The sequence below is a fragment of the Temnothorax curvispinosus genome, unplaced genomic scaffold, assembly GCF_003070985.1.
Source record: "Temnothorax curvispinosus isolate PA1 unplaced genomic scaffold, ASM307098v1 QBEX01013138.1, whole genome shotgun sequence".
NCBI lineage: Eukaryota > Metazoa > Arthropoda > Insecta > Hymenoptera > Formicidae > Temnothorax > Temnothorax curvispinosus.
The window spans coordinates 135,646-151,338 of NW_020222918.1; the positions used below are offsets into that span (position 1 = coordinate 135,646).

Consider the following 15,693-nt stretch of genomic DNA (forward strand, 5'->3'; position numbering starts at 1 on the left):
ATAATAATAATAATAATAAGCGGGGCCGCCGCAGACCACAAGGCGCCTCGTGGCGATCGTGGCCTAGACAGTTGGGACCTGTTCTAATGAGAACCCACTCTTTTTTCGAGACGAACATTCGAGGCGAATGATATTCAGAAGTGCGGGACTGTATTGTCGAGCTTGAGTATTGTTAATTCTCTTCTAAAACAAGCCGTGCATCGCTATCAAATCTGAAATCTGACTAGAGATGTAGAGATTTGTAGCAGAACAAATCTGACTGATGACTCGATGTTTTGCGGTACCCTCCCGTCTGGCAGGGTGGGCTAAAGATCCGAGTTTTCTGATACCGAAAATTTCTGATAAAATCGGTTTTTATCAGATCGTCGTGCACTGATCCGGCGTTCGGCCGGATAGGCAGATATAAGTTGCTTATCTCTTGTCGCTTCTCTCTTTCTTCATGTTGATCTAGGAATTCTAGGAATATGTTGAATAACTTGCGAATATGTTATAGCACCAAGCAATACATGTCTCTCATGCTTCTTTTTTATATGATTATTTTCACAGTATCATTTCTCGTCAAATTATCGTTACTCAATCACTTTGTCAATCTCATTAATCGAATTAATGATAAAAGATTAATCTTATCTAGTAATGTATGTTTTGGTCCTCTAATCCTTAAAATTGGCACAATTGTGGATTTCTTATCCGACTTTAATTATATATCGACTTGGACTTGAGTCATATCAGACATCATATCAGAACGTAGTTCAGGAATTTGGCGTACGATTGAGTTTTGATAATAAGTTTCCGTTTTTTGGCGCCCGTTTTTTCGTTTAAAAGCAGACGGCAACACGCGATGGCTACCTAGTTTCATTTTTGACGCGCGCTGTAACAGTGTCAATCACTATGAGGTCATCTTCTTACCTCATCCGATTATCCACGCTATGCGCCTTCGTACTCCTTCTCGAGTACGCGGTGCTCGCTATTCCGCGGTGCATTGACAATACAAATTTCATCAATGCAACCGGTAAGCCACTCGGGAATCAAAGGTTTTGGTATAAAAAGTATATATCATATTCTCAAAATTAATTCTCCCTCGTCGAAGAAATTGCGTGAGATCGATGGTAATATTGTGGAAGACTGTGCAATTAGATCGTGTATTTATAAGAAAATTTATAATAAATATGATAAATTTAAAGAGCAATCTTTATTGTGTTACTTATAATTAAAATAAATATTAAATAATCTACAGCAGAATATAACTTCTCCTAATACTATTATTCGCTCTTACGGTTTTTTATATCAAGCCTTTAATGGTTCTCTTTTGATTGCTCTTGTATGCGTAAATCAGAATCTCTCGAAAGGTGTCTCATACTTTTTCTATCCGATAAGAATAAGAAGTGCTTGCTTTTTTACGTAAATTTTTTTGTGCATTAATTTTTTTAATAAAAAGGTATTGCGAATCCGGAAACATTCACGCCGAATTAATTTTTATTTAACCTCGATAAAGCTCGACGAGTTCAAAAAGATCTGCAATTTTTCGAAGACGTATACTCAAGCCAAAGCACATATGACAGTCATAATCGTGGACGTAAGTAACGCACAAGCTTTGGCGTATCCTGATTTGTCAAGTCGAGGACTACGACGACTACGACCGTCGTATATCGCTACACCATGTTACGTGCTTTGACCCTAAAATGTTTATCATCATAATGAAGTCCACGTTTAGAATAGTTGTTTAAAAATAATACGCTAACATGATACAGTATCGGTTTGTGCGACTTCGTGAAAATGCATAATCGGCCATGCTAAAGTTCGAAAACCTGTTTACAGTGCTCTTATGAAAGAAAACCGTGTGTAACAGTTTTCTCTTTGATAGAAATAAAAGGCAGAATTAACGCGATAAAGTTTTGAATAGAAGTAAATATATTGAAGTAAAACAAAGAGAAAACTTAAACTGTATTCTTTTGTACAACAAAGGTGACGTCCCGAGTGCTCCAGGGGTGCCTGTGGTAACGAAATTCCGGAATTCTGTATATCAATTAAATTGGGAACCCGCGCAAGCTCACGGCTCGCAAGTCACTTGGTATCGACTGGAAGGCTTGGTCGTCAATGACAGCAACCAAGACGACGAGAGTAGCGAAAACGAGCACTGGAATTTATATTATAACGGAACGGACAATTACTGGATAATTCCCGGGGATGTGGATCAGAAGTATCAATTTCGCGTGCAGGCCAAAAATGCCTACGGTTTCGGCGCTTGGAGCAGACCGAGCGCGGTCGTTGATCTAACGGAGTCCGCCGGAGGAATATTGGCTACGCAACAGCATCTACCGCTGATGTTGGGCCTCATCGCGATCGTTACTACCATAATGTTGGTGTGCTTTTGTTATTTTTTCTGGCGTAAGTATACTTGGTGCGACGCTCGAGCTTTCGATCGCAAATTATATTCAATAGAATAGCATTTCTAAAGTTAAACTTGATAATAAAAGACAATTTATATTTATACATTAAGTGATAATACATGATATTAGACAAATATATCGTAACGTTATCCAGCAGTATATCGACAACGGAAAGAGGACAAGAAGACAGTTTTGCCTCCGATTGTGTCCGATGTCGAATTAGCGACCCTCCGCGAGATCCCTCGCGGGAACTTCGTTCAATCTAACGCGCTTTACGCTTCTACGCTGCAAAATGATCCGGATGACTCTGCCCTGCCCAAAATCAGACAAGAGCAAATTAAGCTGACAAAGTTCCTAGGCAGTGGCGCATTCGGAAAGGTAAGATCTAATTCTAAAAATAATTTTGTAATCTACAGAAAAAAAAATTAATTTTGAAGAACTAAGAAATAAAAAGATAAAACCACTTTCAGTCGTTGTCGAGCAGAAAAAAAATACTTTTGCAATATTAAAGATATATCTTTTATTTTATAGGATTCATAGTAATTTAATCTAAAATGTCTTGCAGGTATATCAGGGAAATGCTAAGGATTTAGAAGGACCAGGCATAACGCCCGTCGCCATAAAGATGCTACGAAAGGACGCGTCTTCGCAAGAGAAGACGGAATTCCTGCAAGAGGCTAGACTCATGAGCCACTTTCGCCACAAACACGTGCTGAGGTTGCTGGGCGTTTGCTTAGATACGGATCCTCCGTTACTCGTGTTGGAATTAATGGAGGTCGGTGACCTGTTGAGCTATTTGAGGGAGAGTCGGTCCCTGCAACCCACGGACCCGCACGCTCTGCGTCTGCAGGACCTGCTCGCCATGTGCGAGGACGTCGCGCGAGGCTGTCGCTACCTGGAGGAGCTGCATTTCGTGCACAGAGATCTCGCGTGTCGAAATTGTCTGGTGTCTGCGAGGGATCGCGAGAACCGCGTCGTGAAAATCGGCGACTTCGGACTAGCCAGAGATATTTACAAGAATGACTATTACCGCAAGGTAAAATGCATTCTTTTAGGAAAAAGATGAAGAAAACTTCCTAAGCTACACTTATTTATCATATATATATATATATATATATATAATAATTTTTATTACATTTTATTTTATTATAATAATATTATTTGTCTTCACGTAAGCAAAGCTTAAGAAAAATAATTATTTCCATTTTTGAACAAGAGAAATTAAGTGAACGTTGTCCGATTTAACGCACGCTCGCTTCAAAGATGGATACATTTCAAGTAAACGAATTAACTCACTGCTAAAATTTCAGGAAGGAGAAGGTCTGCTGCCTGTTCGCTGGATGGCACCGGAATCCTTGGTGGACGGGGTATTCACTTCACAGAGCGACGTTTGGGCGTTCGGGGTGTTAATGTGGGAAATTACGTCGTTAGGCCAGCAACCCTATCCTGCCAGAACTAATCTCGAGGTGTTGCATTACGTGCGTGCGGGCGGCAGACCGCCGAAACCCCTCAATTGCCCACCGACGTTACACCAGCTGATGCTGCGCTGCTGGAGCGCAGCGGACGCCAGACCGAGCTTCAAAATTTGTCTCGAGAGCATCGTCGTCCTAAGGGGTCACATAGAAGACGCGGTGCTGAGCCCGGTGCACGCTGGGCACTATCTGGCACGCAGAGGTGAATTAACATTAACTTGCGCGCATATCACTGCATGGAGCAAGGAATCTCTACGAATCTATAGAATGTTGATTGAAATTATGCAATTTTTTTACTCCTTCGCATTACATAAAACGATATACTCACGAATCATTCATTCTGGTATTATGTGCGTATATAACGTGACTATTAAAAATTTGCACATAATACGTCATTTACATACAATGTATAAATTGTGAGAAGTTTTTCTTCAGAAAACGGAATTCACAGAATGAGAAAAACTGTAATAAATGAAAAGTTTTCTTTACTTCGTAAATTACGAATGTTTGAAAATGAAGAAATCCTTCGCGAGTTGTTGCATACAACGGAGATTTAGTCTCTTCGATTGATTTCGATTTCGCGTTTCCTGCGTCGCGAAAAATAAGCATGTTTCTCATTACATTCACATTACTCGACGCTGTCAAATCATACGCGACGAAAAATCCGTTTTATCGCGAAACTTCTTCATCCTCAAAATGTACTGGAATATTACTCTGTCTGCTTGAATACATATTGATCATTGCATGGCTCGTGCTTGCAGGCGTGTCTAACATGGCTTACTTTGCTGACGAGAATCAGAATCATAATAATTCAGGTAGGTCTTAACAAACATCATCTGCCTCTCTACATTACCATCCTACACACCAGGAGATACGACTCTTCCACTCTTCACCGAGCGTATTTTTCCAATCATTGCAATTAACCCGTGCGCAACGTGATACATGCGCAATTGTTTGCGCATATATATTAGAAAAATAATATAACACATAGTGTACGAAGACGTACGTACTAAAATAACGTTTTCTCATCACGAAGAAATACGTTTTTCTTAGAGTTCCGCAATTAATAAGTTAATGAAGTTCAGTTACTTTGCTATAAATTGTCATCGTTCCTCTGTATAGGAAACTCCTGGAAGTCCAGTAGCTCTGAGGGAAGCCGAGACATGCAACCCTTCCTGCAGAACTCGAACAACGCCACGCTCGGCCCACAATCCGACGAGGCTCCGAAGTATCTAGAATTATTAGCAGATAATGAAGATATCATTCTAAGGGAGAACCCTACGAACGGTTACGAAATACCTCGCTCGATCCACATCTCGGATCAGAATCTAGCGAATATAAGCAGAATCAGTTGCATGAGTCACGATCGTAAGAGCAGCCTGCCTACGGACACCACAGAGGAGCGCAAGGAACATTCGACGGATGAACGGAAGCAGTCTGACAGAAAGCTGTACAAGAGATCGTCGATCACAAGTTTAAACTTACCGGATAGAAAAGGCACGTCGATTTCGGTAATGTCAGAAAAATGCAACACCTTGGACAGCTCGAAATCGATCAACTCAGTTGCAAAGGCGACCCTGAAGAGGGATTCTTTCTCGTCCTTGAACGGCCAACGGAAGTACAAGACCAGCTTGAGCGAACGGAGGGACTCCGAGGCGAGTATCGAGGATAAAAGCTGTAGCTCGCACAGCCTCGCGCCTTCCACGCGTCCCAGTTCGTCTCTGATCAATTCGCAGACGGTCCTACCGTGCCTGAAGAGCAACGTCGTTGTCTCAAACGCCGTGAACGGGGAAGTGCCTTCGAGCGAGAACGCGGTGATGAAGAGCACGTTGCCGAAGATCCAGAGGACTCATTCAAACTTGCAGAACGGCAAGGCGAACATACCGCTCGTGATAAACAGCGCGTTGCTGAATCTATTGCGGCAGACGCCCATTGAAGACGGCAGCAATATCGTCACGTATACGAATATAAATGCGGATGCTGTAAGAGTGAATGGATCGTGAGTCGCCGATCGTGACAAATCTAAAGATTCGTACGAACGCTTCGTATAAAAATAGGCGAGACTTATACAAATTACTTCGGAGCTTGAATGAGCTCGATGTAAAAAATTGAGACAATTAAATATTTCAATATTTATGAAATATGATAATAGATTTCTACATCACACATACTAATTTTGATGCAATTTTTTTCAAGTGGTTCCTGTAGCAAATCTATTCTTCTCCAGGAACTATTTCAGTCGAATTTGCCTTATAGCTAATAAAAAATTACTCGAGACAGTCGCTACGATCTTGCTCAATTTGTTTTTTGTTTGTATTTTTTTTTAAATCCTAACGCGGTGCCTTAAACATATCAAACTACGTACGCTCATACATTAAGCTCTGCTTACTACCATTAATGTCCAAGTATTTTATATGTGAAGAAGATAAAGAGGAATGCGTGTAGCGGAGTTAAGAATAGCTTTAAACTGCCATTTTAAATGTACATACATGAACTTTTATACTCGAAAATTTGTCACGCAGATATGGCAGACCGTTTCGGAACGTACCTAAATTTTGTGACTTTAGTAATAATCGCGAACTGTTATTTAATGTAGAAATAATACGTTGGTAAAGAATGATAAATGTGAAATATATATATATATATATATATATATATAGTTTAACTTTATAATTACAATTTTACATAACATATTTATTGAATAAAATCTGTGAAATTGTTCACTGTTCATTGTACAAATTTCATGCTTGACGATAATTAGTAAATATGAAAATTAATAATAATAAGAAATTGTTAAGTTTTCTGCGTAGCTTTAACAATACGAAAATGTATATGTAATTTTATTGAAAAGATAAATTAGAATGTATAAAACTTTGCGAAGTTTACACCGATGGACTGACTATATTTGAAATTTATATTTTCAAGTAGCTTTACAGGAAAATAAATTTGTGGATCAGTGAATACTAAATAATTGTAAATAATATATTACAAACAATATACATCAGAAGTTTAATTATTTTTAACCTACGAGTTACATACATGACATACTTCAAACTCTATTAAGGTACCAAATTAAATGTCACAGAAAAATGTACAAAAGAAAAGTGGGGTACTATTCCTCTTTCTTTGCGGCAAATTTCGGATTTGCGAAATATATTTTGGTGACTCATAAACTTCCAAAAGTAGCTATTTTACACGTATAATACTAATATGCATTTAAAACAATTTCAAGAATTTAAAAGATTATTATAAGACTTTGTATCTACATTTTTACTGGTTCTTCTTCTTCACAGATACAGTGTTTCTCTTGATTCTCACAGCTTGATTTCTGCATCAGTCTTGATACATATTCATCTCTGGTATTTTTGGATATATTTCCACATTAAAATTAAGTTCCTGAAATTAAAAATGTACAGCCATCTTTTAGATTATAGAGACGAAAAAATAGGGTTGCATATTCAGTTACGTGTAATAAGGAAAATTCAAATTGTTAGTATGAAACTTGGGCCTTATTATATATTCTAGTATTTAAAAAAAAATTAAGAATTTTATAATTCCACAATATTTGAAATAACTGTTATATATAATTATATATCTCATTGTTATATATATATATATACAATTTATATATATTTAATATAGTCAGTTTACACAATGCTCCATCTCATTCAATTTTACAAGCACAGTGACAATAGCGGATATAACGTACTGTAAAATTACTTACCTAGGTCTCATTTGTAAGAGGTACGTCATCGTCAAAGAAATCATCCTTACTATGTTCGTGCAATAAAACATATTCCCTGGTACTAAAACCAAACCGTACCACGTCTTTTTCTAATAATTCGTGATACCTCCTCGGTTCTAATTTCACATTATTTACAAAGGTGCCGTTTGCGGACTCTAAGTCAATAATATACGGTCGTATTCTTCTACCCTCGGCACCACCTTCTTTTTGGTAAGAGACTAAACGATATTGCAGAGCGGCGTGTTGCTTGGAGCACGAGGGATGATCCAGGGGTATATCGGCCACTTTGCGATCCCTGCCCATGAGATAAGCCGACTGTCGATGTATGTATAACGTAGGCAACGCCTTCTCGCCCTTGAAGGGATACAATCTCCATCGACGTTTGGGTTTCTTCGCGTCCTGCGGCTCGGAGTACTTGATGACCACGCCGTTGACGGTGTTCATGTCCTCCGTCAGTTTTCCCGACAGTTCGAAGTTGGGCTTCTCCTTCTCCTCCTTCACAGCCGACTTTCCCCAGTCCGCGGAGGATTCCCTCTTCATTCTCCCATCCTCCGGGCTTCGCTTCTGCCTGTGCTGATCGTTGCGTCTTCGGCCAGAATCCTCTCGCCTGTCTCTACTTCTGCTCCTCTCGTTACGCTCCCTGTGCCTGGGATGGCTGTTCTCCCGTCTCGACGGCGATCTCTCGTGCTTCCTCTTCTCATTCTGCTTCTCGTCGTCCCTCCTGGAGTGATCGCGTCTGCCGCCTCTGTGATCCCTGTCCCTGCTTCTCTGCGATCTGTCTCTGTGCGTCTCGTCGTTCCTGTCGCGCCTGTTTTCCCGGTTATTCTTATGCGTGTCCCGTCGCTCCGCGGGGTGACTCGATCGCCAATTTGACATACTTTCCAGGTTATATTATATGTCGCGAGTCAAATTCGAATTCCCAAAACCAAGGAATAATCGTCGATCAACAACCTAACCTAACTCACTCGGTCAGATTAATCGCTGCGAAATCGTGACAGGTCGTGGCGTTGCACATATACGTATAATAACTATACGACGGCGCGTAAACGTTCCCTTGTTACTACAAAACGATCAGTTTTGTGATTTTACGTACTACGAGGTACAATATATACATATATAGAGACTTGCGAGCCGCCATAAGCGTCGACCACTCCATTCATCGGCACTCGGCACTCTCGGCAGCAGGGTCCATACACTCATATGGGAAAAATTTTTCGCGTATTCGAGCGCCATCTAATTTGGCTCCTTCGTGAAAATGGAACTACGTAGCCAAAATTCAATATGGCGTCAGTTGAACTCACTGGGCGCGTTCAGCAGACCAAGTCGCTCAGTAGCAGTCGAACGTGATTGGCTCTTACTTTTAGAACCAACCAATCAACGCAGAGTGTTGATAAGACGAACTCAACAGTTGTGTCTGCTGAACGCGGCAAGTCACGTAGTCACGTGAGCCAAGTGCCGAGTCACGTGTATGTAGGTATGTACACAACGGGCAACAACGGGCAATCACCAGCAATCAGCAATCACGAGCATCGCGACTGATCGCGACACGAGTTATTGCCGAATTTTCTTGTAATGTAAGGGCCAATTTCACCAACCACGGTTAGCTAACCGACGGTTAAAGTTAGCAGTATTGACCAATACTATTCTTTCTTTCATTATTTTGTTAAATATTTTACGATGTGTTTTTCTTTCACATTACTAAATGTTTTGCGAATTTTTCCCTTTATTATTTAAAAGTTGCTTTAAAAAAATTTTTAAATCATTATTTAAAAGTGTAAGATTCCCGCGAAGGTTTTAATATAATTTTGATATTATAATAACTTATTATATAACAATAAATATTATAATATATGATGTATTTTTAATTTTTAGCTTCCACGCGGAAGCTTCCGCATACATAAAATGCATCGTGCAAACATAAAAAGACTGCGATTTATTTCGTATAAAAAAGTACAAAATTATTCTTATATATGTATGTACATAATAATACATAGTTAAGATATCTACAAGGATACTCGAAGTAATTTGTCACGCTGCGATCATCCGCCCTTATTCCAAAATTTTTATCTTCTTTCCCCCATTTTCGCCCCAAATCGCATAAAGGATCGTGCGTCACGCGATCTCGTGAAAATCCGTCGTTTTCATACTGTTTTTCCATCAGAGCGTTTAATCATCAGCGTTTAACATTGACATTCATTATCGCATAGCCAGCATACAAATCCAAGCATCCAATCCTCTTTCCCTCCGTCGTGAAACGAAAAAGTTAAACTCGATTTAGTCAAAGCCACTGGAGAAGTATGTTATACCGCAATGCAAAGAATTTTTGTTTTTTTTTAATCTGCAATAAAGGTAAAATCTTGAATATATATTACTGCGTGTTGTAGAGACCCTCGAAAAAGAAATATTGACCGTAGATTAAACATCTTTGAAGATTTTGGAGAAAGCCTTTTTACGAGACTAACAATAAGTTAATACGTCGAGAAGGTAGAGTCGTCGATGGAGTCGGTGCCGTCGGAGTTGCTCTCGGCGGCGTCCACGAAGGCCGTCGAGAGATCGCCGGCCAGCTTGCTAACGGATCCAGAGGTCACGTCGTACATGAAGATTTCCTTGTCACCCTGACCATCACCGTCTCTCGGCCTAAAACATCGCAATAAATCCGAGTGAAAGCGCGTAGCCTCGCGAATTCCTCGACTTTCAAGTGGATTCGCGCGCGACACGGATGAACCGTCGATTGTAATACGGTGACATTAGAATGTTAAAAAGTTAATGGAGCAAGTCATTATTATGATGATATATCATTCTATTCAATTTTAGTCGATCGATATATATATATATAACGTGAAAATGAAAAAATAAAATTATAAACGATAATCATTGCTGTGAGACTATAAATTTGGAATATGTTAAAAGTTAAAATTGCAAAAGATAGATTTAAATAGTTATCAGATTTCAATCATACGCTAAAAGAATAAAAGAATATAGATAATTTTATTTAATCAATAATATTTTATAATTATTTGTAGTGTGAAAATGGTACCTAAATCTAACAAATTTACGCTATATTATCGACTACATCTTGGATGTAGACACGCGGTGATGTAACGTGTTGATTTTTTAGAAAGCGGCACCAGAGAAGCTAAATGTCTAAAGGTGCCTGGAGCGTTAAGAGAAAATGAATCACGACATCTTATCACGCGTGCACGCATCGCGCATAATCGAACACTTACATGGTCACGAGGAGGACGACGGACTGCCTCTGCGGCTCGGTGCGGCTCTCCTGTTCGAGCCACTTCTTGTAGTTCTCCGCGGTGGGCTTCTTCACGAGCTGCTTGAGGGTGTCGCCGGCGAGAAACCTGACCGGCTGCGCGTCGCCGCCGGCCTTCCTGCCGCGTCGCTGCGACTCCGACGACGCCGCCGCCGCCGCGATTTCCCTCTCCTCGCCGGGAAAGTCGTAGTCGACGGGTGCCAGCACCACGACGCTCGAGATCCTACGGCCGTTGAGCTCCGGCACGTCCGGTATCGGGAAGGACGTGCCGCTCACTTTAAGCGGCAGATAACGATTGTACTGCGCGGCGGCATCGTCCCCGCGCGCTCCCACGGTCACCGGCTCGAGCCGGGTCGCGTCGTCCCGTATATGCTGCTCCGCCACGGCTCGGCCTTGCTCCGTATTCGGATCGAAGCGTACTACTTTCATCTCCACGCCGCCAGGCCGTAAGGTAGCCTGTTCGAACTTGGTCGAGCTGTCGCCGACGTTGGTATCAACGACGGGGATCAGGTTCGTCGCCTTCTTCTGCGTCGTCTTCGTCGACGGCCTTTTGGCGATCGCTGGTACGGGCTCGCTGCCGGCGGCAATCGCCGCTCCGCCTCCGGCGCCGTAGAAATTCGCCAGGGCTTCCGGCGGCAGTTTCTCGATCGGTATGTCACCGATCTTGTCGTAGTCGAGGATCTGGATATCGGCGTTGCCCAAAATACCGGAACTCAGCAGCTGCTCCCTGATGTCGTCCGGCACCTCGTCCGGTAGATTCGCAATGTTCTCCTTGATCTTGGCCGCCTTATTTGGCGAGAGCGTCGTCGTGGTTGGCGCCTCGGTAGTCGTTGTAGTCCTGGTCGTAGTAGTCGAGGCCGTGGTCGTCGGTAAGAGTGTTCTAGCGGTCGACGGTGAGTTAAACTCTTCGGAGGGGCTAACCGGCGTCGCGTAGATCTTCTGCGCGGGATTGCTTTGGAATAACGGCCGGCCCCATATCGATTGCTGCTGAGAGAAAGTGGTTTGCGGTCGTTGTTGCGATGTCGGAGGATTCTGTGAGAAGAAACTCTGCTGACTACTCTGGTGAGACTGATGCTTCGTGTTTAATTGCTGGTTTAATTGTTGAGTGTTTAATTGTTGCGGTAGACTGTCACCGGAGATAAAATGATTTGTTGGATTCCCAGCGAGCTGCTGGGAATCGCGAAGAGCGTTGAACGGTTGCGCGGATACAAACTGGTTCTGGGAGAATTCGGGAAATGCCGTTGGTTGCACTACAGCAGGATTTGGCGGGAACGGGCCGGGATGAAGAGGATTTTCTCGGATCGCGTAATGCTGTTCCAGCTTCGGCACGGCCTTGAAAATTTCACCTGCCGGTCGTTGAGGCGATAATTGCGGCGGTAATTGTGGCTGCAATTGTTGCTGTAATTGCGGTTGCAATTGCGGCTGCTGAAGCTGCGCCTGGTTATACTTAAGCTGCGTGCGATACCGTTGCTGTTCCTGAAACAGTTTCAGCTCCTGCTCTTGCTTCCGCCTGCGTTGTTCCTGCAAGCGCTGCAAATCCTGCAATCGCTGCTGATCCTGCAACCGATGTTGTTCTTGCAAACGTTGTTGCTCCTGCAGTCGCTGTTGCTCTTGAAGTCTCTGGTGTTCTTGTTGCCTCTGATGTTCCTGCTGTCTCTGCTGCTCCAACAATCTCTGTTGCTCGACCTGTCTCTGTTGCTCCAGGAATCGCTGATGTTCCTGATATCGCTGCTGCTCGTGTTGTCGTTGATGTTCCCGTTGCTTCAACAAGTCTTGCTGTCGTCGTTGCTCGTGATAACGTTGCTTTTCCAGTTCCTGCTGCTTAAACGGAGGTAGCGATTGCGGCGGAAGTTCCGCATTGAAATTATTCGGTCTGGATAACGGTTGCTGCGGTGGCTCCGAATTGAAGCCGCTAGGTTTGACCGGTAATGATTGAGGTGGTTCCGCGAAGTTATTCTGCTGCAACGACAATGGTCGATTCTGCACGTGAACGCTCTGATGCGATACCGATAACGCGGGCGGGAATCCCGGTTGCTGCGGGTGATTAATATTAACGTGATGCGGCGGCGGACCGAAACTGTTGAACGTCGTACGTTGCTGCACTTCCGGGAGACCTTGAATTGTTATAGGGTGCCGCTGCAATGGTCTCGATGGCGGTGGCGGTGGCGATGGCGGGTTCCTCAAGGATTGCTGTGGTGGAAACGACTGATGATGCGGCGGTGGCAGGGGCGGTGGCGGCGGCGGCGGTTGCTGCTGTTGCTGCTGTTGCAAGAACGTCGTTGCCTGCGATTGCGGTGGGAACGAGTTGATAATGCGGTGCTGTGGGAACGCGGGTGGCACTCGTGGGGGTTGCGGGGGCTGCAACGGCTGGTAAGGGCCGTGCTGTCTCTTCGGCGCTCCCGGCGACGTCGTCGGCTTGCTGACGTGCGGTTGGGTGCTACTACCAGGCGTCTCCAGGTCGCTGCGCTTGCTGTGACTGTTGGGCGGCACTTGCTCGGTGCCGAAGGTCACGCGGATGCCACTGCTGCCGGAATGGTATACCTCGCTGTCGGGTCGAATAATGGCGCGTAAGGTCGTCGACGGTTCTGAAGGCGGTGCCGGCGTCACCGTGTACGTCGGCTCCTCCCCGTACGGTGCCGAGTTTTCCGGCTTAATTTCCTCGTGCTCCTCCACCGGCGTCAGCGCGGGAATCGGCGGATCGTAAACGACGCGAGTCTTGTCCCCGTAGCCCTTTTTCTTCTCATATTTTACGTAGAAGACCTGGATAGGTTCCTTGGTGGGTCGCGGTTGAGAAGGAAGCGCTGGCGGCACCGGAGTCGGAAGAGATTCATTGGATTCTTTGATAATGATCTCAATGATCGGTTCGGGTTCCGTTGGATAGTAGCTCGACGGGTTCTCTTCATACAAATCGTCGTTCTTCGGGCTCGCCAAGGGATTGTACAAAGGATCTCTCTGAGAGTATTGCACTATCGGTTCCATCTGTACCGCATACGGCGGCAGGCGACCACCCTTCCGCAGGAAGGCGAGCTGCTGACGTTTGTCACGGTTCTTCGATGACGGGCTCTCCTCTTTGGCGACGGTCGCGACGACGAGGAGCGTCGCCGCGAGGAGTCTCTGAAAAAGAAGAAGGGATCGGCACGTTGACAACATCTTTTTATATCGCGATGATGAAATATTGTTAGTCTAATAAAACCAATGTTTGTTATTTTAAAATTTGTAATTTTTTTTCAAACTCTGGTAAAGTCTTAATCTTTCTGGCAATAATTCAACTTTCTGGGAAATAGCGTACGTATCGTTTTCTAATTGATTGATGGTGCCAACGTTTCAAGCTGATTAGCATATAAGGTGATAATGTAAATATAAGAAGGGGGACTTAACGCGCTCTGATAACCGAGTAACCCGTTTAATAACCAGAAAACTCATCGAAAGCCTTAACGGGCTTCGAATCGATTGGTATGCTAGCAAGAATCAAGGAACAGTTAGCCTGATAAGCGATTCCCAGTTGTGACCGTGCTCTCGATATGGTGAGATCGACTTGCAACGCATCGGATGTTTCTCGTTTCTCTGAAATCTCTCGGTTCCAAAACTTCCACTACCGGGCGATGGCGAGCTTCCGCGTGTTCTACAGTCTTTTGTCTTGTGATTACAATAATACGTAATAACTTTAAATAAATAATATAATTTTTATCAAACAAAATTAAAAATGGTGTTCTTTCTCATATTTTAACCATCGTTAAAATGAATTTTTCATTCTAATGTAGATAATAATTTTTTAATCTAATAATTCGATATTCCTGTATTAAAAGCATACTTCAAAATTACTGTATTATATAACAAATCATTACTTATCTTTATTGAAATTTTATCGCTATTCTTTTCTATAATTCTAAAAATGCACTATAATAAAACATGCCCTAGTGTACTCGATTGATCCTTTAAAGTCCACGAAGAAGTGGGTGAAGGAGAAAGAGAAAGAGAATCAAAGTTTAAGACCGGCACGGCGTCGCGTTTCACCTCGAAAATTCGGTGCCTCTCTCGGTGCTGGGTTAGCATATTCGAATGAGGCCCCGAGTGCCTCTTTTACGTGAGGCAAACCCGCCTCGAGCGTCGTAAAGGCTGCCCGAGAGAAAAGCGAGCTCCCAGACGATGGGACGCCGCGATTAAACGGGCATCGATCTCCGCGGGACGATTAACGGCCGTATCGTTGCCGGTCGCGTCTGCCACGATTTATTAAAGGACTTTCCCCGGTGCGTGAGAGTCGATACGCTCGCTGATTACAAATGATAGCACCGCGAGCGACATGCTTATTACAATGAAAGTACAAGCGCCTCCGTCTAAGCGGTCCATCCGCCCTCCTCGCGGACGCGCCCCGTTATAATTACCAGCTTGGCGAACCGCATCGCTGCGATCGTTCTTCGGGCTCTTCCTCGTGGAGAGATTCACACACTTCTCGCCGGCCGATTTCTCGCGTTAGAGGCGGCTGACTCGCGACATGACACCGCTCGAGACGATCGGACGTTTCTTGGCTGAACGATACCGAGCGGAACCTCGCATGTGAACTGAGGACAGATCGGGGCCCAGGGGCCCGTTTCTCCCTACTCGATGCCACCACCACCGACGGCCACCGCTCTTCAAGAAGCTCCTCTCTAATATCGAAGACGGTGGAGCAGCACCTTTCTCCGAGGGGCCCCTCGACATTCGTTGGTGTTCGGTGTCCGTCGTACACGTGGACGCATACGTAGATGGAGATGGTAGGGGGGGAAAGAAAAGAAAGAGAAGATGAGCACCGTGGAATGTATATCTTCTTCGCACACACGATAACTT

The 15,693-nt window shown here is 43.7% G+C and overlaps 3 protein-coding genes across 7 annotated transcripts in view; 1 reads left to right on the forward strand and 2 right to left on the reverse strand.

The window, feature by feature from the left end:
- Positions 1-6,716, forward strand: part of LOC112463264 (proto-oncogene tyrosine-protein kinase ROS) — a 36,098-nt gene extending 29,382 nt beyond the window's left edge. For 2 of the 3 annotated variants that reach the window (XM_025029549.1, XM_025029551.1), the window contains 5 exons: positions 1,963-2,385; positions 2,542-2,765; positions 2,953-3,423; positions 3,698-4,061; positions 4,982-6,716. In XM_025029549.1, the coding sequence (XP_024885317.1) occupies positions 1,963-2,385; positions 2,542-2,765; positions 2,953-3,423; positions 3,698-4,061; positions 4,982-5,862 (2,363 nt within the window). In that variant the 3' untranslated portion in view covers positions 5,863-6,716. The remainder of the gene's footprint in view (positions 1-1,962; positions 2,386-2,541; positions 2,766-2,952; positions 3,424-3,697; positions 4,062-4,981) is intronic. The other variant, XM_025029550.1, reaches the window with a different exon arrangement.
- A 104-nt stretch (positions 6,717-6,820) lies between these two features.
- LOC112463265 (smad nuclear-interacting protein 1) lies at positions 6,821-8,762 on the reverse strand. The gene is made up of 2 exons (XM_025029552.1): positions 7,584-8,762; positions 6,821-7,255 (listed from the first exon to the last, which is right to left on the reverse strand). Exon 1 carries the CDS (start codon positions 8,478-8,480, stop codon positions 7,584-7,586), a length of 897 nt encoding a protein of 298 aa, XP_024885320.1. The 5' UTR covers positions 8,481-8,762; the 3' UTR covers positions 6,821-7,255.
- A 774-nt stretch (positions 8,763-9,536) lies between these two features.
- LOC112463358 (bromodomain-containing protein 4-like) lies at positions 9,537-15,415 on the reverse strand. 3 transcript variants are annotated; one of them, XR_003041765.1, is made up of 4 exons: positions 15,252-15,415; positions 10,832-13,983; positions 10,014-10,241; positions 9,537-9,942 (listed from the first exon to the last, which is right to left on the reverse strand). XR_003041765.1 is itself a non-coding variant. In XM_025029730.1 (4 exons), exons 1-3 carry the CDS (start codon positions 15,267-15,269, stop codon positions 10,073-10,075), a joined length of 3,339 nt encoding a protein of 1,112 aa, XP_024885498.1. In that variant the 5' UTR covers positions 15,270-15,415; the 3' UTR covers positions 9,537-9,942; positions 10,067-10,072. The 3 variants fall into 3 exon arrangements, 2 of the variants coding, with proteins under 2 accessions (XP_024885498.1, XP_024885497.1); XM_025029730.1 differs by having other exon boundaries at positions 10,067-10,241; XM_025029729.1 differs by having other exon boundaries at positions 9,537-10,241.
- Positions 15,416-15,693: the final 278 nt, after the last annotated feature.

Coding starts and splice junctions, on each gene's coding strand:
- LOC112463265 (XM_025029552.1), bottom strand. CDS start 8,480: ATGTCAAATTGGCGATCGAGTCACCCCGCGGAGCGACGGGACACGCAT.
- LOC112463358 (XM_025029730.1), bottom strand. Junction 10,242..10,831: donor GTCGTCCTCCTCGTGACCAT/GTAAGTGTTCGA, acceptor GCGATGTTTTAG/GCCGAGAGACGGTGATGGTC.